The 24,324-nt window shown below is 34.8% G+C and overlaps 3 protein-coding genes across 3 annotated transcripts; all 3 read right to left on the bottom strand.

Moving 5' to 3' along the window:
• Nucleotides 1-151: 151 nt before the first annotated feature.
• LOC148786710 (uncharacterized) lies at nucleotides 152-1,408 on the bottom strand. Its single transcript, XM_088886246.1, has one exon. It carries the CDS (start codon nucleotides 1,406-1,408, stop codon nucleotides 152-154), a length of 1,257 nt encoding a protein of 418 aa, XP_088742372.1.
• A 3,440-nt stretch (nucleotides 1,409-4,848) lies between these two features.
• On the bottom strand, nucleotides 4,849-7,317 carry LOC148786709 (uncharacterized). Its single transcript, XM_088886245.1, has one exon. The coding sequence runs from the start codon at nucleotides 7,315-7,317 to the stop codon at nucleotides 4,849-4,851; it is 2,469 nt and encodes an 822-aa protein (XP_088742371.1).
• Nucleotides 7,318-10,757: 3,440 nt separating this feature from the next.
• LOC105160986 (uncharacterized) lies at nucleotides 10,758-13,226 on the bottom strand. Its single transcript, XM_088886244.1, has one exon. The coding sequence runs from the start codon at nucleotides 13,224-13,226 to the stop codon at nucleotides 10,758-10,760; it is 2,469 nt and encodes an 822-aa protein (XP_088742370.1).
• Nucleotides 13,227-24,324: the final 11,098 nt, after the last annotated feature.

Below are 24,324 nucleotides of genomic sequence, written 5' to 3'. Positions count from 1 at the left end.
GTTGTGCTGCAGAAATGAAAGAGAGAACTTCAGGTTATAGATTGGTGTCAACTATAGAATTTAGTTATATGCAGAAAAGAAAAAAAGGTTCAATCTAGATTCTGTTTGGTGGAAGAGAGAAAAATATAGAGCGAGAAGAATTGTGCAAAACCTAATTTCCACCGAAGCTCGTCTGGGTCTGTTGCTGGAATTGTTGTGTGTTGATCACTAGTGCTTTCATCATGTCTTCGAGGGATGTGTTAGGCGTGGGGTTAGGTTGTTGAGGTGGTCGGTATTGGGATTTTTGAAAGTGTTGGTTGCCGTAATTCAGATTCGGGTGGTCCCTCCATTCGGGGTTGTATGTGTTGGAGAAAGGATCATATCTTTTCTGTTGTTGTCCGACAAATCCTCCTACGGCGTCGGCATGTTCGGTAGTTGATTCTTGAAGAGTTGGGCACATGTCGGTAGCGTGCCCCGTTAAGGTGCAGATACCACACGCTTTGACTTGTTGATAAGTATCTGCAACAACTTTTTCAACAACAGTGGTGAGTTGATTTAAACGTTCTTCAAGATTACTTACCTCGTTGCTTTTTCTAGGTGGATCATCGTGTCTAACCCCAAATTGTTGCGTGTTAGACGCCATAATCGAGATTAGTTTACGCGCTTTGGTGGGGGTTTTGTCGAACAATGCTCCGCCACTTGCCGCATCTATTAGTTTCCTATCCATATTTGATAGACCTTCGTAGAAATATTGGATCAACAAGTGGTTCGGGATTTGATGATAGGGGAAACTTTCCACTAGCCGATTGAATCTTTCCCAATATTCGAAAAGACTTTCTCCCGCGAATTGTCGAATCCCGCTGATCTCCTTCCGGATCGTTGTGGCTCTTGAGGCAGGGAAATATTTCTCAAGAAACTGCCTCTTGAGATCATTCCATCTTGTAATTGATCCTGAAGGTAGAAAGTACAGCCAATCCTTCGCTTGGTCGGCAAGAGAGAAGGGGAACGCTCTCAATTTGACTTGTTCCTCGCTTATGCCTTGTGGGCGCATTCCGGAGCATACCACATGGAATTCCTTTAGATGCTTATGTGGATCTTCACCTGCGAGGCCACGGAAAGTGGGAAGTAAATGAATTAATCCAGATTTCAGTTCAAAGTCTACCTCTAAATCAGGGTACTCAATGCATAGTGGTTGCTGGTTCAGATCGGGCGACGTCATGTCATTGATCGATCTTTCAGGAATCAAAGCCATTATCTCTTCTTCGGATTCGCTTAGGGATTCCTCAAACTCCAAAGTTATGTCTTCTTCGTCTTCGTATGGAGCGGATGTTCCTTCCGATTGTTGCTTAGTTTCCCGATGAAGTCTTCGTGCGGTCTTTTCGATTTCTGGGTCGTATACAAATTTACCTGTACGAGAAGACCTTGGCATCAATGGTGATAAAATCAAGTAATAAAAAAAATAAAGAAATATACTTAAAAACGCCAATCCCCGGCAACGGCGCCAAAATTTGATGAGTGTCGAAGTCACCAAAAATAATTCCTACTACACTTGTGAAGGTGGGAGTAGGGTCGATCCACAAGGATTGGTTTTAAGTTAATTTCTTTTAGAAAAATGGAAAATAATGGGGAAGGTTGTTGATAAAAAGATGTGATCAAAAACTAAATAATTAAAAATACCTGATAGAGATATGAGAGAGAGATTTTCCGGTTAAGGCTAGGATTATGCTTGATTCTCGTGAGTTGATCATTAATGCAAGAAGAACACATGTATGGACAAATAAACCAGTTATGGTCGTTGGTACGACCTACCAACCTCACCTTTCCTTACCTTTTCGTTAGCCAAGGTACGACCGTTGGCTAGATCTCTAATTAACAGACAACCTTGGGAACGTCCACAAGATTTAATCTATTAACAACATTAAGAATTAGAATGGTCTGATTCTAATCAACAAACTCCTACGAGGACAATTCATTTAAACTAGATCATGCATTCCCCATAACATAATTAAATACTGTGACATAACTAATCATGCTACGTTGCCACTAAGTATTGAACTAAATAAACAATTACACGGATTTATAAAGTTCAATTAGCTGAGCAAACCTTCTTGATAATGAACAACCGGCCGAATCATTCATAAATCGGACGTTTGTAATTAAAGCACAGAGAATAACATGAATATTTGTTTGACAAGTGTAGAACGCAGATTAGATCTCACAACATAATGGGAATCAAGCAATCACCATACCTTAACCAGAAAATAAGGAATTTAGCCGGACATATTAATGGAAGAACACACTAGAAAGTGGAATTCCATTAATTCCGGTAGTAAAATAAAATAAAAGAGAAGAGATGAACAGAGAATTCTATAGAGTTCTAGGATAAAAACTGAACGATTTCTAATGAAGAGATCCCCCCTATTTATAATAAAAGTCCCTTACGAATCTAGACGTAGTGGGGGGATGGATACGTGATAAACTCTAAAAAGGTAAATAGATTACAAAAGATAAGCTTAAAAGAATCCTTTCTAAATCTAAACACTTGATTCCTTTATCTCTTGGGGAAATCGTTCGTGCTTATCCTTATCCCGAGTTGACTACTCCATTAAGCGTGGGCGCACTTTGTCAATTTTGCAGAAACGTCCTTGTAATCTTCCTTTTTGCTGAATATGCAATAAAATCACATAATTAGGAATATTTTGGCTTAAAAAGGAAAATTAAATTGCTATAAAATCATTATAATTGCAGAGTTATCAAATACCCCCACACTTAGCCATTTGCTTGTCCTCAACCAAAAATCAAGATGCATTCAAAAATCCCTCCAAATTTTAAACTACTGAAGGTAGTTTGTAATCATGTGCAAAGTGAATGACATATTTTATGAAGGAGATAATTCAACATGTATCAAACAAGATTTCACATGATGACCATTATCAAAACCAATCGCATAAAATTAATGGACTATTTTCTCTCCACTTTCCATTCTCTCAAGTGTATGTATGGCTCAAGTGTATCTCTCGACACTTACTACGACAATGCTTCACCATAGGCTTGCCTATACACCACAACTCCACCACTTTTGAAATATGCACATATATGGATCAAGAGGTCTTTAATTTTGGTTGTAATGGGGCTTTGGTTTGGGGTAGGATAAAAAGATAATGAGGTTAAATTCCAAGAAACTAATTAGAGCACCAAAAAATTTGAGTAAACAATAATTCGAAGCTCTCAAAGTTTACTCATCTCCCTTCAAGATCTTTCGACAATTCCTTGAACTATGCCTTTCTTATTCCTTTTGGAGAGTTCATACATTTTTTTATTTTTTTCTTCTTTTTTCTCTTTTTTTTTTCGTTTTTGTTTTCTTTTTTTTCTCCTCTCCATTTTTGTGATAGGCATAGACCAAGAAAATTGATGTCGGTTCCCACAAAGTAAAGCAGAATATAATTTTGGAACCCCCACACTCATTTTGAGGTACATCTTTTAAGCATGTAAATCACAAAGATTTTGACGATCTCCTATTTTGAGAACTTGTTCTTTTGAACCTAAACCCATTTCCCTTGATGCTCTAGTAGTTCTTAGAGGGATCAAAATCAAGGTTTTAAACAAGCGACGGGATAGGTTTGTATATGACGGGTTATTCAACAAAATAGGTCAAGAGGCTCAAAGGGGTTCTCTAATGTTAAAAACGTGTTGGGTGGTTAAAGAAGGCCGAAAGTGGTTTCTAATGCCTTTATCATATCCAAATAAATGCATATTTGTGTGGCCTCGATGTGGTTCAAGGCAAGTTCTAGGAAGACAAAGCCATAAAAGTGTTATTCTCTCAAGAAAGAATGAAGATTTTTTTAATGAATATATCAAGCTCAAAATCTCACGAGGTGTGCTTTAGTCCACTAATCCTATATCAGAAGGTTTTAACTCAAGTCATTTTGGTGAAGACAAGCTTTCAACTAGTGAATTATCCTCAAGCATAAAACATATATTTTTCTTACACATAACATCATCAAACCAAGATTAATCCAAAATTGAAGGGGTTTTATCATGCCAAAATTTTTTTAAAATCAAGCAAAAATTTTCCATAAGGCTAAGAAATTTCCACAAAACTCAATTCTCAAAAGTCAAGAAGATCAAGCACAAAAATATCTTTTCAATTTCAACAATCAATAAGAGTAACAACCATTTTCAATCATGCAACCAACAACACCTATTTTAATAAACATGCTCAACAATAATACCCCCACACTTAAAGTCCACATTGCCCTCAATGTGCACTATGACATGCAACTCAAGGAAAAATTAAAAGGAGAGAGTTTAAGGAAGCGTCCCTGAGTGCGGCGGCGGCGGAGGGTTTCTTGGCGGACGTGCGTTTCCTGGTTGCTAGAGCAAGAGAGAAGACGAGACGGAGGGGGTTGAGAAACGGGCTTTTGGCGGATGGCGCGACAGAAGACGGCGGCGGCGATTGGCGGCTGAGTGACGACGAACGGTGGCGACAGCGGCGATAATGGTGATAGCGGCGATTTGGCTGAAAGAGAAAAATCGAGGTCAATTATCTTCTTCCCTATTGTTCGATTGACATATATTTTTCGATTTTTCGATTTTCTGATTTTTTTTAATAATAAATAAATAAAAATAAAGAGGGGAAATTAAAGAGAAAGAAGGAGAATGAAGGTGAAAAACAGTTTACGAAGTGTGACTAAGCGTGGGCACGCTTAGTGACATCTCCAAATCTATTTTTCAGCCATCCAAACAGAATTGAATAAAATTTGCAAAAACTAAAATTAAATGAAAGAGGAAAGGAGAGGATAGGGATTTCATGGGTTGCCTCCCATGCAGCGCCTTTCTTTAATGTCTATGGCTAGACATTGTTGTTCCTCAACTTGAATAAGTTGGACACTCTAAATCCACTTCTTCTATGTAATGCACCCGGTGATGGTGTGGATTTAGGGGAACTTGGTAGTCCATGGATGACTTCTTCCTTGAACTTATTTTGTCATGAAAGACTTTTTTCTTGTAAGTTTTTCGACTCGATCTTTTGACAATTGTTGTCTTGAATGCTCCTCTACCATTGAACATAGCATTTTTTTGCGATAAAGGATCAATAGAATCAATGAAAAAAATAGAATGCACATCGTTAGAATATTTCATGGCACCATCAATTTTAAAACTCATAACCTCATTATCAAATTCCATAGAGAGAATTCCGGCATCAACATCAATTTTGGTTTTTGAGGTTTTAAGGAATGGTCTTCCTAGCAAGATAGATGTAGAATTGGGAGAAATATCCCCCCTCATATCAAGCACATAAAAATCAGCAGGAAAAACCAATTCATTAACTTGCACAAGTACATCCTCAAGAACTCCTTCGGGATAAACTACAGAACGATCGGCAAGTTGAAGAATAAACCCCGTTTCTTTCAATGGGCCAACATTCAAAAATTCATATATAGTAAGAGGCATAATATTGATAGAAGCACCTAAATCACACATTGCTTTTTCTATTCCAATTTTTCCAATTTTGCAAGGGATAGAAAACGTACCTGGATCATTGCATTTTGGGGGTAATTTTCGTTGGAGAATTGCGGAGACGTTCTCCCCCATACTTACCCGTTCGTTTCCCTTGAGTTTACCCTTGCTAGTGCATAATTCTTTGAGAAATTTCGCGTATCGGGGTATTTGCTTGAAGGCATCGAGCAGCGGGATGTTTATCTCCACTTTGCGGAACGTTTCAAGGATCTCTTTTTCCTCCTCTTCCTTCTTCGCTTTGGTGAATCTCTTTGGGAATGGTGGTCTAGTTACCAAAGGCTGCGGATGGTCTACTTCGTGTTTGGTTTGTTCTTGTTGGACCTCAATTTCTTTTTTCGACTTTCTTTTCACACCGAGCCCACGTTTGGTGTCATCTTTGTTCACATGTTCCTGCAATTCTTTTCCACTACGAAGCGTAATAACACTAACATTTTGTCTAGGGTTAATAACAGATTGAGAAGGTAGCTTACCTTGGGACTCGAGCTTACCAACAGATGACGCCAGTTGACTGATTTGAGACTCTAGATTTTGAATGCTCATCTGGGTCTGTTGCTGGAACTGCTGGGTCTGTTGTTGGAATTGTTGGAAGCTCGTCTGGGTCTGTTGCTGGAATTGTTGTGTGTTGATCACTAGTGCTTTCATCATGTCTTCGAGGGATGTGTTAGGCGTGGGGTTAGGTTGTTGAGGTGGTCGGTATTGGGATTTTTGAAAGTGTTGGTTGCCGTAATTCAGATTCGGGTGGTCCCTCCATTCGGGGTTGTATGTGTTGGGGAAAGGGTCATATCTTTTCTGTTGTTGTCCGACAAATCCTCCTACGGCGTCGGCATGTTCGGTAGTTGATTCTTGAAGAGTTGGGCACATGTCGGTAGCGTGCCCCGTTAAGGTGCAGATACCACACGCTTTGACTTGTTGATAAGTATCTGCAACAACTTTTTCAACAACAGTGGTGAGTTGATTTAAACGTTCTTCAAGATTACTTACCTCGTTGCTTTTTCTAGGTGGATCATCGTGTCTAACCCCAAATTGTTGCGTGTTAGACGCCATAATCGAGATTAGTTTACGCGCTTTGGTGGGGGTTTTGTCGAACAATGCTCCGCCACTTGCCGCATCTATTAGTTTCCTATCCATATTTGATAGACCTTCGTAGAAATACTGGATCAACAAGTGGTTCGGGATTTGATGATAGGGGAAACTTTCCACTAGCCGATTGAATCTTTCCCAATATTCGAAAAGACTTTCTCCCGCGAATTGTCGAATCCCGCTGATCTCCTTCCGGATCGTTGTGGCTCTTGAGGCAGGGAAATATTTCTCAAGAAACTGCCTCTTGAGATCATTCCATCTTGTAATTGATCCTGAAGGTAGAAAGTACAGCCAATCCTTCGCTTGGTCGGCAAGAGAGAAGGGGAACGCTCTCAATTTGACTTGTTCCTCGCTTATGCCTTGTGGGCGCATTCCGGAGCATACCACATGGAATTCCTTTAGATGCTTATGTGGATCTTCACCTGCGAGGCCACGGAAAGTGGGAAGTAAATGAATTAATCCAGATTTCAGTTCAAAGTCTACCTCTAAATCAGGGTACTCAATGCATAGTGGTTGAACCAACGTCATGTCATTGATCGATCTTTCAGGAATCAAAGCCATTATCTCTTCTTCGGATTCGCTTAGGGATTCCTCAAACTCCAAAGTTATGTCTTCTTCGTCTTCGTATGGAGCGGATGTTCCTTCCGATTGTTGCTTAGTTTCCCGATGAAGTCTTCGTGCGGTCTTTTCGATTTCTAGGTCGTATACCAATTTACCTGTACGAGAAGACCTTGGCATCAATGGTGATAAAATCAAGTAATAAAAAAAATAAAGAAATATACTTAAAAACGCCAATCCCCGGCAACGGCGCCAAAATTTGATGAGTGTCGAAGTCACCAAAAATAATTCCTACTACACTTGTGAAGGTGGGAGTAGGGTCGATCCACAAGGATTGGTTTTAAGTTAATTTCTTTTAGAAAAATGGAAAATAATGGGGAAGGTTGTTGATAAAAAGATGTGATCAAAAACTAAATAATTAAAAATACCTGATAGAGATATGAGAGAGAGATTTTCCGGTTAAGGCTAGGATTATGCTTGATTCTCGTGAGTTGATCATTAATGCAAGAATAACACATGTATGGACAAATAAACCAGTTATGGTCGTTGGTACGACCTACCAACCTCACCTTTCCTTACCTTTTCGTTAGCCAAGGTACGACCGTTGGCTAGATCTCTAATTAACAGACAACCTTGGGAACGTCCACAAGATTTAATCTATTAACAACATTAAGAATTAGAATGGCCTGATTCTAATCAACAAACTCCTACGAGGACAATTCATTTAAACTAGATCATGCATTCCCCATAACATAATTAAATACTGTGACATAACTAATCATGCTACGTTGCCACTAAGTATTGAACTAAATAAACAATTACACGGATTTATAAAGTTCAATTAGCTGAGCAAACCTTCTTGATAATGAACAACCGGCCGAATCATTCATAAATCGGACGTTTGTAATTAAAGCACAGAGAATAACATGAATATTTGTTTGACAAGTGTAGAACGCAGATTAGATCTCACAACATAATGGGAATCAAGCAATCACCATACCTTAACCAGAAAATAAGGAATTTAGCCGGACATATTAATGGAAGAACACACTAGAAAGTGGAATTCCATTAATTCCGGTAGTAAAATAAAATAAAAGAGAAGAGATGAACAGAGAATTCTATAGAGTTCTAGGATAAAAACTGAACGATTTCTAATGAAGAGATCCCCCCTATTTATAATAAAAGTCCCTTACGAATCTAGACGTAGTGGGGGGATGGATACGTGATAAACTCTAAAAAGGTAAATAGATTACAAAAGATAAGCTTAAAAGAATCCTTTCTAAATCTAAACACTTGATTCCTTTATCTCTTGGGGAAATCGTTCGTGCTTATCCTTATCCCGAGTTGACTACTCCATTAAGCGTGGGCGCACTTTGTCAATTTTGCAGAAACGTCCTTGTAATCTTCCTTTTTGCTGAATATGCAATAAAATCACATAATTAGGAATATTTTGGCTTAAAAAGGAAAATTAAATTGCTATAAAATCATTATAATTGCAGAGTTATCAAATACCCCCACACTTAGCCATTTGCTTGTCCTCAACCAAAAATCAAGATGCATTCAAAAATCCCTCCAAATTTTAAACTACTGAAGGTAGTTTGTAATCATGTGCAAAGTGAATGACATATTTTATGAAGGAGATAATTCAACATGTATCAAACAAGATTTCACATGATGACCATTATCAAAACCAATCGCATAAAATTAATGGACTATTTTCTCTCCACTTTCCATTCTCTCAAGTGTATGTATGGCTCAAGTGTATCTCTCGACACTTACTACGACAATGCTTCACCATAGGCTTGCCTATACACCACAACTCCACCACTTTTGAAATATGCACATATATGGATCAAGAGGTCTTTAATTTTGGTTGTAATGGGGCTTTGGTTTGGGGTAGGATAAAAAGATAATGAGGTTAAATTCCAAGAAACTAATTAGAGCACCAAAAAATTTGAGTAAACAATAATTCGAAGCTCTCAAAGTTTACTCATCTCCCTTCAAGATCTTTCGACAATTCCTTGAACTATGCCTTTCTTATTCCTTTTGGAGAGTTCATACATTTTTTTATTTTTTTCTTCTTTTTTCTCTTTTTTTTTTCGTTTTTGTTTTCTTTTTTTTCTCCTCTCCATTTTTGTGATAGGCATAGACCAAGAAAATTGATGTCGGTTCCCACAAAGTAAAGCAGAATATAATTTTGGAACCCCCACACTCATTTTGAGGTACATCTTTTAAGCATGTAAATCACAAAGATTTTGACGATCTCCTATTTTGAGAACTTGTTCTTTTGAACCTAAACCCATTTCCCTTGATGCTCTAGTAGTTCTTAGAGGGATCAAAATCAAGGTTTTAAACAAGCGACGGGATAGGTTTGTATATGACGGGTTATTCAACAAAATAGGTCAAGAGGCTCAAAGGGGTTCTCTAATGTTAAAAACGTGTTGGGTGGTTAAAGAAGGCCGAAAGTGGTTTCTAATGCCTTTATCATATCCAAATAAATGCATATTTGTGTGGCCTCGATGTGGTTCAAGGCAAGTTCTAGGAAGACAAAGCCATAAAAGTGTTATTCTCTCAAGAAAGAATGAAGATTTTTTTAATGAATATATCAAGCTCAAAATCTCACGAGGTGTGCTTTAGTCCACTAATCCTATATCAGAAGGTTTTAACTCAAGTCATTTTGGTGAAGACAAGCTTTCAACTAGTGAATTATCCTCAAGCATAAAACATATATTTTTCTTACACATAACATCATCAAACCAAGATTAATCCAAAATTGAAGGGGTTTTATCATGCCAAAATTTTTTTAAAATCAAGCAAAAATTTTCCATAAGGCTAAGAAATTTCCACAAAACTCAATTCTCAAAAGTCAAGAAGATCAAGCACAAAAATATCTTTTCAATTTCAACAATCAATAAGAGTAACAACCATTTTCAATCATGCAACCAACAACACCTATTTTAATAAACATGCTCAACAATAATACCCCCACACTTAAAGTCCACATTGCCCTCAATGTGCACTATGACATGCAACTCAAGGAAAAATTAAAAGGAGAGAGTTTAAGGAAGCGTCCCTGAGTGCGGCGGCGGCGGAGGGTTTCTTGGCGGACGTGCGTTTCCTGGTTGCTAGAGCAAGAGAGAAGACGAGACGGAGGGGGTTGAGAAACGGGCTTTTGGCGGATGGCGCGACAGAAGACGGCGGCGGCGATTGGCGGCTGAGTGACGACGAACGGTGGCGACAGCGGCGATAATGGTGATAGCGGCGATTTGGCTGAAAGAGAAAAATCGAGGTCAATTATCTTCTTCCCTATTGTTCGATTGACATATATTTTTCGATTTTTCGATTTTCTGATTTTTTTTAATAATAAATAAATAAAAATAAAGAGGGGAAATTAAAGAGAAAGAAGGAGAATGAAGGTGAAAAACAGTTTACGAAGTGTGACTAAGCGTGGGCACGCTTAGTGACATCTCCAAATCTATTTTTCAGCCATCCAAACAGAATTGAATAAAATTTGCAAAAACTAAAATTAAATGAAAGAGGAAAGGAGAGGATAGGGATTTCATGGGTTGCCTCCCATGCAGCGCCTTTCTTTAATGTCTATGGCTAGACATTGTTGTTCCTCAACTTGAATAAGTTGGACACTCTAAATCCACTTCTTCTATGTAATGCACCCGGTGATGGTGTGGATTTAGGGGAACTTGGTAGTCCATGGATGACTTCTTCCTTGAACTTATTTTGTCATGAAAGACTTTTTTCTTGTAAGTTTTTCGACTCGATCTTTTGACAATTGTTGTCTTGAATGCTCCTCTACCATTGAACATAGCATTTTTTTGCGATAAAGGATCAATAGAATCAATGAAAAAAATAGAATGCACATCGTTAGAATATTTCATGGCACCATCAATTTTAAAACTCATAACCTCATTATCAAATTCCATAGAGAGAATTCCGGCATCAACATCAATTTTGGTTTTTGAGGTTTTAAGGAATGGTCTTCCTAGCAAGATAGATGTAGAATTGGGAGAAATATCCCCCCTCATATCAAGCACATAAAAATCAGCAGGAAAAACCAATTCATTAACTTGCACAAGTACATCCTCAAGAACTCCTTCGGGATAAACTACAGAACGATCGGCAAGTTGAAGAATAAACCCCGTTTCTTTCAATGGGCCAACATTCAAAAATTCATATATAGTAAGAGGCATAATATTGATAGAAGCACCTAAATCACACATTGCTTTTTCTATTCCAATTTTTCCAATTTTGCAAGGGATAGAAAACGTACCTGGATCATTGCATTTTGGGGGTAATTTTCGTTGGAGAATTGCGGAGACGTTCTCCCCCATACTTACCCGTTCGTTTCCCTTGAGTTTACCCTTGCTAGTGCATAATTCTTTGAGAAATTTCGCGTATCGGGGTATTTGCTTGATGGCATCGAGCAGCGGGATGTTTATCTCCACTTTGCGGAACGTTTCAAGGATCTCTTTTTCCTCCTCTTCCTTCTTCGCTTTGGTGAATCTCTTTGGGAATGGTGGTCTAGTTACCAAAGGCTGCGGATGGTCTACTTCGTGTTTGGTTTGTTCTTGTTGGACCTCAATTTCTTTTTTCGACTTTCTTTTCACACCGAGCCCACGTTTGGTGTCATCTTTGTTCACATGTTCCTGCAATTCTTTTCCACTACGAAGTGTAATAACACTAACATTTTGTCTAGGGTTAATAACAGATTGAGAAGGTAGCTTACCTTGGGACTCGAGCTTACCAACAGATGACGCCAGTTGACTGATTTGAGACTCTAGATTTTGAATGCTCATCTGGGTCTGTTGCTGGAACTGCTGGGTCTGTTGTTGGAATTGTTGGAAGCTCGTCTGGGTCTGTTGCTGGAATTGTTGTGTGTTGATCACTAGTGCTTTCATCATGTCTTCGAGGGATGTGTTAGGCGTGGGGTTAGGTTGTTGAGGTGGTCGGTATTGGGATTTTTGAAAGTGTTGGTTGCCGTAATTCAGATTCGGGTGGTCCCTCCATTCGGGGTTGTATGTGTTGGGGAAAGGGTCATATCTTTTCTGTTGTTGTCCGACAAATCCTCCTACGGCGTCGGCATGTTCGGTAGTTGATTCTTGAAGAGTTGGGCACATGTCGGTAGCGTGCCCCGTTAAGGTGCAGATACCACACGCTTTGACTTGTTGATAAGTATCTGCAACAACTTTTTCAACAACAGTGGTGAGTTGATTTAAACGTTCTTCAAGATTACTTACCTCGTTGCTTTTTCTAGGTGGATCATCGTGTCTAACCCCAAATTGTTGCGTGTTAGACGCCATAATCGAGATTAGTTTACGCGCTTTGGTGGGGGTTTTGTCGAACAATGCTCCGCCACTTGCCGCATCTATTAGTTTCCTATCCATATTTGATAGACCTTCGTAGAAATACTGGATCAACAAGTGGTTCGGGATTTGATGATAGGGGAAACTTTCCACTAGCCGATTGAATCTTTCCCAATATTCGAAAAGACTTTCTCCCGCGAATTGTCGAATCCCGCTGATCTCCTTCCGGATCGTTGTGGCTCTTGAGGCAGGGAAATATTTCTCAAGAAACTGCCTCTTGAGATCATTCCATCTTGTAATTGATCCTGAAGGTAGAAAGTACAGCCAATCCTTCGCTTGGTCGGCAAGAGAGAAGGGGAACGCTCTCAATTTGACTTGTTCCTCGCTTATGCCTTGTGGGCGCATTCCGGAGCATACCACATGGAATTTCTTTAGATGCTTATGTGGATCTTCACCTGCGAGGCCACGGAAAGTGGGAAGTAAATGAATTAATCCAGATTTCAGTTCAAAGTCTACCTCTAAATCAGGGTACTCAATGCATAGTGGTTGAACCAACGTCATGTCATTGATCGATCTTTCAGGAATCAAAGCCATTATCTCTTCTTCGGATTCGCTTAGGGATTCCTCAAACTCCAAAGTTATGTCTTCTTCGTCTTCGTATGGAGCGGATGTTCCTTCCGATTGTTGCTTAGTTTCCCGATGAAGTCTTCGTGCGGTCTTTTCGATTTCTAGGTCGTATACCAATTTACCTGTACGAGAAGACCTTGGCATCAATGGTGATAAAATCAAGTAATAAAAAAAATAAAGAAATATACTTAAAAACGCCAATCCCCGGCAACGGCGCCAAAATTTGATGAGTGTCGAAGTCACCAAAAATAATTCCTACTACACTTGTGAAGGTGGGAGTAGGGTCGATCCACAAGGATTGGTTTTAAGTTAATTTCTTTTAGAAAAATGGAAAATAATGGGGAAGGTTGTTGATAAAAAGATGTGATCAAAAACTAAATAATTAAAAATACCTGATAGAGATATGAGAGAGAGATTTTCCGGTTAAGGCTAGGATTATGCTTGATTCTCGTGAGTTGATCATTAATGCAAGAATAACACATGTATGGACAAATAAACCAGTTATGGTCGTTGGTACGACCTACCAACCTCACCTTTCCTTACCTTTTCGTTAGCCAAGGTACGACCGTTGGCTAGATCTCTAATTAACAGACAACCTTGGGAACGTCCACAAGATTTAATCTATTAACAACATTAAGAATTAGAATGGCCTGATTCTAATCAACAAACTCCTACGAGGACAATTCATTTAAACTAGATCATGCATTCCCCATAACATAATTAAATACTGTGACATAACTAATCATGCTACGTTGCCACTAAGTATTGAACTAAATAAACAATTACACGGATTTATAAAGTTCAATTAGCTGAGCAAACCTTCTTGATAATGAACAACCGGCCGAATCATTCATAAATCAGACGTTTGTAATTAAAGCACAGAGAATAACATGAATATTTGTTTGACAAGTGTAGAACGCAGATTAGATCTCACAACATAATGGGAATCAAGCAATCACCATACCTTAACCAGAAAATAAGGAATTTAGCCGGACATATTAATGGAAGAACACACTAGAAAGTGGAATTCCATTAATTCCGGTAGTAAAATAAAATAAAAGAGAAGAGATGAACAGAGAATTCTATAGAGTTCTAGGATAAAAACTGAACGATTTCTAATGAAGAGATCCCCCCTATTTATAATAAAAGTCCCTTACGAATCTAGACGTAGTGGGGGGATGGATACGTGATAAACTCTAAAAAGGTAAATAGATTAGAAAAGATAAGTTTAAAAGAATCCTTTCTAAATCTAAACACTTGATTCCTTTATCTCTTGGGGAAATCGTTTGTGCTTATCCTTATCCCGAGTTGACTACTCCATTAAGCGTGGGCGCACTTTGTCAATTTTGCAGAAACGTCCTTGTAATCTTTCTTTTTGCTGAATATGCAATAAAATCACATAATTAGGAATATTTTGGCTTAAAAAGGGAAATTAAATTGCTATAAAATCATTATAATTGCAGAGTTATCAACTATAGAATTTAGTTATATGCAGAAAAGAAAAAAAGGTTCAATCTAGATTCTATTTGGGAGGAAGAGAGAAAAATATAGAGCGAGAAGAATTGTGCAAAACCTAATTTATATATCTAGCACAAAATTTCAAATTTATGTATCTTCTTTGTGATAAATTGATTAATTTATGAAAGAGAAGATGAATCTCAAACAAAAGTTCCATAATAATTGGTGTTTTTTGAATTCCAAATTAAATATTAAAAATTGTAGTCACAATTCTTATTTATATAAATATGTACATGATTAAATGTAAAAATATATATATAAAAAATTAATATTTTAGTATTCGGTGCCATTCTACAAACCAATAAAAACTAAATACCAAACCATATCTTTTTTTATCCAATTCCAATATAGACCGAGTTTTCAATTTGGATTTGATTGAATTCAGGCTGTTTCACAGAGAAAAAAACATGCACACAATATATTAGCAAGCACTGCACAGTTCATGCACATTCAAGCCAACAGTAATGATAAAATCAACAATGGCAGCAATTATAAAAAAAGAGAAATATGTTATAATTAATGCCGATGGTGATTGTTGACCGTTACCCTATCGCCACCGTCGTAGAAAATTGAGTATCCTTCCAGCAATCCCGTCTGTAAAAGCTCGTCAGCAGTTGTTGGGCACCCTAGAACAAGGATTTCCTTGGACATCTCCATCTCCATCTTCCCCTTTGTCCGACCACCCGACGCCTCCAATTCTTCACTCTTCAGTCCTCCCGATCGCGTAAACTCTGGAGGCCTATCGATTTTTGCCACTCCATCCTCCTTCATTTCAAGTTCCATCATCTCGCCCTCTCCACCACCCACATTACCACCATGAACTGCATCTTCATCGTTCGATCTCACAGCCTCCGGAGGTTCAGTTATACTTACACCCTCGCTTCTTCTTCTCTTGAACCTCTTGTTCCTCGTATAAAAGACAAAGCCATTCGCCTCACTCACTCTAACTCTGTGCAGATTGTCATGCACCCTATCCGCACTGTTCAATTCGCACGGGCCCCCCTCATTGGCTCGCAACTCGGGTTCGGCACCACCCGTGGGGTTGATTTCAAGGCTGTCTGGATTCACCGCCTTTTGCGTCCTCATTAGTTCTTTGAACTCACTGAGCAGAAATGAAAGAGAGAAATTCAGGTTAGGGATCCACGTCAACCACCGAATTCAGTTGCATGCAGAGAACAAAAAAATGGTTCGATCTGGATTTTTTTTTAGGGAGGGGGGAGAGGAAAACAGAGAGTGAGACGTGAAACCTTGAGAGCGAGAGACAAGAAGAAAATTTGCACGGAGAAAATAATTTCTTTACCAGAGTGAATTTGGATACTGTATTCTACTGCATTATATAGGCAGGCGCCTATACGACCCTAGATACTCTCTTATACTATGTTTTACTATTTTTACTCAAATGGTGTTGAATACATTGCATAGGAGATATGATGTTGGTTATACTAATTGACATCATCTTTTCTCATGAGTGCCCAAAATTTTAAGCCCTCAAAAGATTCTGTACAATTGTTATTTTCCTTTTCAAAGGAAGTTAAAAGAAATAATTTATATATCTAGCACAAGATTTCAAATTTATGTATCTTCTTTGTGATAAATTGATTAATTTATGAAAGAGAAGATCAATCTCAAACAAAAGTTTCATAATCATTCATGTTTTTTGAATTTCAAATTAAATAAATATATAAATAGTCTGCGTGTCATGAATTTAATCCACCCAGATTGCAAAGGAAAAAAAGTTATAACACGTAACACTGTAATAATTAGGTCAAAGTTTAATATAATTTATAATAAATCTACAACATGATATTAGAAATCAAGATTTTTGTGATATTAATCATATACTTACCATGCATAATTAGCGCTCACAACATACTACAGATCATAATTCAAATTAGGTAAGATTGACAGAAAAATATGTCAATATTTAAAAATTTATTTGCGCAACACGACAATCAGGAATGTGGATTCTCTAAATTGTTCGACAACAAAATTCAATATTATTTAACTTTTCATTTATTGATAAGGCTTTTGGAAAATAGTTTCATGATGTGAATTTTGAAAATTTTCAACTAATTATTATATATATTTTTGGCTTGTCGTGTATTATTCCTTGAAAGTATATATACCGGTACGAATAAGAACAGAAAATATTGAAATTTGTATCCCACAACTTACCTTTTTTGCGTTTTTTATTTCATTATTTTAACACTCACTATACTTACTCCATAAGTCATAAAAATTAGCAATTTTAATTATAATAAAAAAAATTATTAAACATTTAACAAAGCACGTGCAAATCACGTGCTCTGTCTATTAAATCAATGGTCAATTATTTAATGGAGCACTTGATTTGCACGTGCTCCATCCGTTAACTATTTAAGGAAAGTTTGTAATTTGGACTAATTAATTATAAGTTTTCGTATTATGACCCACTGAAAAATTGTGTATCTCTTTTTTGCCAATGGTTAATTTGAAATTGTGTTGAATTACATACAGTACAATATTTGTTATTACATCATCTTTTCTCATGATACCCAATATTTTAAGCCTTAAAAATACTCTATTCACATACAATTGTTATTTTCCTTTTCAAAGAAAGTTAAAACAAATAATTTATATATCCAGCACAAGATTTCAAAATTTATGAAAAAGAAGATGAATTTCAAACAAAAGTTCCATAAATAATTCAAGTTTTTTGAATTCCACATTAAAGAAATATATTAAACAGTTCAAGTATGTTGAGTTGTAATTAACGCACATCAATTTCAAAGGGGAAAAAAAAGTTGTAATGCATACCAGTGTAATAATTAGGTCCAAGTTATCGCAATTTCTTATAAAATCCGCAACACGACATCTCAAAGCAAGATTTTATAATATTAAATTATTATACTTACCATGTATTATTAGCATCACGACAAACTACAGACTATAGACTCAAATTAGGTAAGACTGCAGAAAATATATACATATGTGTATATATATATATACTTAAATAGTTTTTTTATGCAACACGACAATCAGGATGCTGAATTCTCTAAATTGTTCAACAGTAATATTCAATATTTTTTAACTTTTCACCTATTGACAATACTGGCGGAAAGTAGTTTTATGACATTTATTTTGTAAATTTCCAACTAATCATTTACATATATTTTTGGCTTGTTGCATATTATTATTTGAAAGTATATATGGTTGGATAAGAACACAAAACATTGCAATTTACGTTTTATAACTTAATTTCTTTGTAATTTTGGTTCAATTATTTCAGCATTCACTATATTTAATCCGTAAGTAACAAAAACTAGCAATTTCAATCATAATAAAAAAATTTGTTAAATATTTAACAAAGTCAAATGCAAATCACATACTCTTCAGTTAAATCAATGGTCAATTACTTAATAGAGTACTCAATTTGCACGTGCTCCCTCTTTTAAATATTTAAGGGAGTTTGTAGTTTGGACTAATTAATTACAAATTTTTATGATTACGGGCCATTCGGAATTGTGTATCTCCTTTTTGGCAATGGTTAATTTATGGAAAAGAAGATGAATTTAAAACAAAAGTTGCACAATTATGAATGCTTTATTGTTTAATTTTCCAAATTAAATGAGTATAAATAGTTCAAGCAATTAGATGAGTTATAATTTTTGCGCCTGTCATAATTAGGTCAAAATTAATGCAATTTACATATTTAAATTATTATACTTATCACATATTTTAGCAACACGACAAACTATAAGGTTACATTAGGTATGATTGTCAGAAGAAAAATATAACTCTTGAATATTTTGTTTACGCAGCACAACAATTTGAAAGGTGGATTATTCTCGTTACTTTTTCGTTGCATCATTCAGCACATACTATTTAACTTTCAACCTATTCATACTAATGGCAAACATAGTTTTATGATATCAATTTTGTAAATGTTCAATTAATTCTTATACTTATTTTTAGTTTATCCTATATTATTGCTTGAAAGTATATATATGATATATATGGATAAGAGCGTAATAAGTAGGATGAGTATAGGGTTTTTAAATTGAGAATTTATGTACGCTACGGATAGAAATGACACTAAATTGAATTTGTGATAAGTTAAGTCTTGAATTAGGGAATTGATTGAATGAGGTTTTTGAAAAACAAGATGAAATTCAAACAAAAGTTCCACCAAATTAAAAGAAATTATTTATATATCTAGCACAAGATTTCAAAATTTATGTATCACAAAGGAAGTTCAAAGAAATAATTTATATATCTAGCACACGAATTTCAAAATTTATGCATCTTCTCTGTGATAGTTGATTAATTTATGGAAAAGAAGATGAATCTCAAACAAAAGTTCCATAATAATTCTTGTTTTTTGAAATCCACATTAAATAATGTGCATGGATTGCAAAGGAAAAAAAAGTTGAAACGCATAACAGTATAATAATTAGGTCAAAATTAATGCATTTTATAATAAATCCGCAACACGACATTAGGGAGCAAGATTTTTGTGATATTAAATTATTATATTTACCATGTATTATTAGCGTCACGACAAACTACAGACCATAATTTCAAATTAGACAAGATTTGACAGAATATATATATAAATATAAAGTTTCTTTACGCAAGACGACAATCAAGAAGGTGGATTCTCTAAATTAATCGACAACACAATTAATATTATTTAATTTTCCACCTATTGATAAGACTAGTGTAAAGTAGTTTCATGACATGAATTTTGAAATTCACAATTACTTATTATCAATATTTTTGGCTTGTCGCAAATTATTTCTTGGAAGTATATATATATGGTATGGATAAGAACAGAAAACGTTGAAATTTATGTCCTACAACTTTTTCTCTTTGCGTTTTTTATTCCATTATTTTAACACTCACCATATTTAGTCCATAATTAAGTCAGAAAAATTAGAAATTTTAGTTGTAATAAAAAATTTCATTAAACACTTCATAAAGTAAGAGCAAATCATGTGCTCTGTCTATTAAATCAATGGTCAATTATTTTATGGGGCACTTGCTTTGCACGTGCTCCATCTGTTAAAGATTTAAGGGGAGTTTGTGGTTTGGACTAATTAATTATAAGTTTTTGTGATTATGTCACACTCGAAAATTGTATTTCTCCTTTTTGCCAATGGTTAATTTGTTGGAATGAAAATGAATTTAAAACAAAGTTGCATAATTATTAATGTTCTTTTGTTTAATTTTTCGAGTTAAATAGGTATACAAAATAGTTCAGGTAATTAGATGAGTAGCAGCGCATACGGCTGTGATATTATGTAAAAATTAATGCAATTTATAGATTTAAATTATTATACTTACCACGTATTTTAGCATTACAACAAATTACAAGGTCAAATTAGGTATGATTGTCCGAAGAAAATATAATTTTTAAAATGATGAACTTTAAACAAAAGTTCCAAAATAATTTATGATTTTTTTCCCACGTTAAGTAAGTATATATATAAATAGTTTGGATCCCTCAATTCTAGGCCTATCAATGGATAAAATCCAAACATATTATTGATGCCCAAACCCTACCCACCCAACTCAAGACTCAATAATGTTTGGTTTTGTTTTTAACTTGTTTTGGTGTGTTTTGTGGAGATAGAGAGAGAAAAACAAAGATAAATAAAAATAAGTTAGAGATAGTGTGTATGTTTGGATTTGTTTTTAGAGATAATATAAAATAAGTATGTTATATTTGATGTTGGATAGTAGGAAGACAAAAAGTACTGTTCATTGTCAAATCGTGTCTCTTTTATATATATTTATATATATATATATATAAAAATATATATAATTTATTTAATTGTGAGTGGATTAAAATAAATATTATTTTTTAATTAATTGTATTTTTTGGATAAAAAGAAATTAAAACTGTTTTAAAATAATAAAAAATATATCTAAAACTTACAAAACCAAACAAGCCAAACATACTCTATATTTAGATGAGCCAAAATCAAAACCAAACATACTGAATGGGTCTGTACGTAGTCCCAAAAGTACTGTAATATATCTTATTTTTCGAGTCGAATTGGATCTATACCCAATACTTTTCTATTTTGTTGTGTACAATAAACCAAAATAAAATAAAGCCAAATCTTTATTGGGAAAAATCAAACTTTTATCTTTGTTTTGTAACAAATCAAATTAAAATAAAGCCTAAATTTTATTGAGATAAATAAATTGATTAGGGCATTGTTGCTATTGTTTAACTCAAGAGAGTGGTACGTGGAATTGCGAAAAAAATTGGGTATAAGTTGGGTATTGATAAAATGGAAAACATCAGTGTATTTTGTTCAATCCAAATCCAATCAGTTTAATTTAACGAGTATGAGTTAAAAAATATTGGGTCGGGCATGGGTAATTTTAGCCTATTATTCGAGAGCAATGAGTTGTAACATACACGGATTTTAAAATAAATTACAACAAATACTAGTGTAATAATTAATTAGGTCTCAATTAATCCAATTTATATACAAAAAGCAAGATTTTTTGTAATTCAAAATTATTTTTACTTACCATATACTGTCAGCAGTTTGGATTCTCCATCATTTTCGTCCTCCTTAGTTCTTTGAACGCACGGTTGTTGTGCTGCAGAAATGAAAGAAAGAAATTCAGCTTATGAATTAGTGTCAACCAAAGAATTTAGTTGCATGCAAAAAAGAAAAAACGGTCTGATCTAAATTTTGTTTTGGGTAAAGGGAGAGGGAGAGAAAGAGAGAGAACAGAGTGAGAAGAACTATGTGAAACCTTATGTGTGAGAAACAAGAAAATAGGACAAAATATTTTATTTACTAGTGTGAGCTTGCATACTGTATTTGCATTATATAGACCAGCGTTTGTACAATATTAGATTCTCTCATTTACTACGTTTTATAATGCACCACGAGTTTTACTCTAGTCGTGTTGAATTAACATACAATACAATATTCGATATTACTAATTGACATTATCTTTTCTCATGATCCCCTTTTCAAAAAATTTAAAAGAAATAATTTATACATCCTGCACAAGATTTTAAAATTTATGAAAAAGAAGATGAATTTCAAAAAAAAAAAGTTCTATAAGAAATTCATGTTTTTTTAATTTCACATTTGTAGGCACACAGATTCCAAAGAAAAAAAGTTATAATGCTTACCATTGTAATAATATGGTCAAAGTTAATGTAATTTCTCATAATATTAGCAATACGACATCTGAAAGCAAGACTTTTTTAATATTAAATTATTATACTTATCATATATTATTAGCGTTACGACAAACTACAGACCATAAAACCAAATTAGATAAGACTATAGAATATATATATATATATATATATATAAATAATGTCTTTACGCAACATGATAATCAGGAAGGTGGATTCTCTAAATTGTTCAGCAGTAGTACTAGTATATTTTAACTTTCCACCTACTGATAGTACTGGTGAAAAGTAGTTTTATGACATGCATTTTGTAAATTTCCAATTGATTATTATATATATTTTTGGCTAGTCGTATATTATTGCATGAAAGTATATATATCGTATGGATAAGAATACAAAATATTGCAATTTGCATCCCACAACTTACTTTCTTTGTGATTTTAGTTTCGTTATTTTGGCGCTCACTATATTTAGTCCATAAGTCACAAAAAACTAGCAGACATAACAAACAATTTCGTTAAATATTTAACAAAGTACGTGCAATTCATGTGCTCTCTCTAGTATGATAAGAGCGTAATAAATAAGATGGGGAAAGGATTTTTAAATTGAGGATTTATGTATAGTATGAATAAAAATGATGCTAGATTGAATATGTGATAAGTAAATTCTCGAATTAGGGACTTGACTGAATGAGGTTTTTGAAAAACAAGATGAACTTCCAACTAAAATTCCACAAAAGTTAAAAGAAATAATTTATATATCTAGCACAAGATTTCAAAATTTATGTATCACAAAAGAAGTTAAAAGAAATAATTATATATCTAGCACAACACAAGATTTAAAAATTTATGTATCTTCTATGTGATAGATTGACTAATTTATGGAAAAGAAGATGAATTTCAAACAAAAGTTTCATAATAATTCATGTCTTTTGAATTCCACATTAAATAAATATATAAACAGTTTGGTGTCGAGAGTTTAATGCGCACAGTGTAATAATTAGGTCAAAATTAATGCCATTTATAACAAATCGGCAACACGACATTAGAAAGCAAAATTTTTGTAATATTAAATTATTATACTTACCATCTATTATTAGTGTCACGACAAACTACAGACCATAATTTCAAATTAGGTAAGACTGACAGAAATATATATGTGTTTGAATAATTGCTTTACACAACACAACAATCAAGAAGGTAGATTCTCTAAATTGTTCGATAACAAAATTCAATATTATTTAACTGTCCACTTGTTGATAAGACTCACGGAAAGTAGTTTTATGATGTGAATTTGAAATTTTTCAACTAATTATTATATTTTTTTTTGGCTTGTCGTATATTATTCCTTGAAAGTATATATATGGTATGGATAAGAATATAAAATATTGAAATTTATGTCCCACAATTTGCTTTCTTTGCCTTTCTTATTCCATTATTTTAACGCTCACCATATTTAGTCCATAAGTCACAAAAATTGGCAATTTAATTATAATAAAATTTTTATTAAACATTTAACAAAGTACGTGCAAATCACGTGCTCTGTCTATTAAATCAATGGTCAATTATTTAATAGAGCATCTGATTTGCATGTGCTCCATCTTTTAAATATTTAAGGGGAGTTTGTGGTTTGGACTAATTAATTATAAATTTTTGTGATTATGGCCCACTCAAAAATTGTGCATCTCCTTTTTGCCAATGCTTAATTTATGGAAAAGAAGATGAATTTAAAATAAAAGTTGCACATATTTTCGTATCACGACAAACTACAATTTCAAATTAGGTTGACTCTGAGAAGAAGATATAATTTTTTAAAAGATGAACTTTAAACAAAAGTTCCAAATAATTTATGTTTTTATTTCTTTTTTTCACATTAAATAAGTATATAAATAGTTCGGATCCCTTAACTCTAGGTCTGTCAATATATAAAATCTAAATATATTATTGAGGCCCAAATCCTACCCACCCAACTCAAGACTCAATAGGTCTATAGTCACAAAAGCACTGGAACACACCATATTTTCGGATTAGGTCGGACCCATACCCAGTGTTTTTCTTTTTGTTATATAATAAACCAAATTAAAATAAAGCGAAACTTTTATGGAGAGAAATCCAACTATTATTTTTTTGATGGCAAAATTTCACTTTTGGTCCCACTAAATAGGGCCATTCTCACTTTTGGTCCCCCGCTTTAGGTGCTCAACACTTGTAGTCCCAAAATTCTAATTTTTTAATATTTTTAGTCCCACGCCGTTAAAAACTGACGGAAACAGCACGTGACTTGCACGTGCCGTTAGTCAACTGGTATGGTACATGTTGGTCAATGGCAAAATATCACTTTTGGTCCCACTAGATAGGGTCATTCTCACTTTTGGTCCCACGCTTTACGTTTTCAACACTTGTAGTCCCAAAATCCTAATAAAGAAGGGACTGAGACATTCCAGGACAACAACGGCAAGTTCTCGGCGGTTCCTTACAGTGAAAGCTTAATCTTCATCAAAAGCAACTCAACATCTGAAGCAGAGTGAGTGAGAGTGAGAAGAATGCAAATGCAGAGAGACAAAGAGGCCTA

The sequence above is a fragment of the Sesamum indicum genome, linkage group LG10 (assembly GCF_026168435.1).
Source record: "Sesamum indicum cultivar Baizhima isolate 11 linkage group LG10, ASM2616843v1, whole genome shotgun sequence".
In the NCBI taxonomy this organism is placed as follows: Eukaryota; Viridiplantae; Streptophyta; class Magnoliopsida; order Lamiales; family Pedaliaceae; genus Sesamum; species Sesamum indicum.
The sequence above is the reverse complement of the archived record's forward strand: the minus strand, read 5'-3'. Positions and strand labels throughout refer to the sequence as shown.

What these genes read in the sequence shown, in the direction of transcription:
- LOC148786710 (XM_088886246.1), bottom strand. Translation starts at nt 1,408, where the DNA reads ATGCCAAGGTCTTCTCGTACAGGTAAATTTGTATACGACCCAGAAATC.
- LOC148786709 (XM_088886245.1), bottom strand. Translation starts at nt 7,317, where the DNA reads ATGCCAAGGTCTTCTCGTACAGGTAAATTGGTATACGACCTAGAAATC.
- LOC105160986 (XM_088886244.1), bottom strand. Translation starts at nt 13,226, where the DNA reads ATGCCAAGGTCTTCTCGTACAGGTAAATTGGTATACGACCTAGAAATC.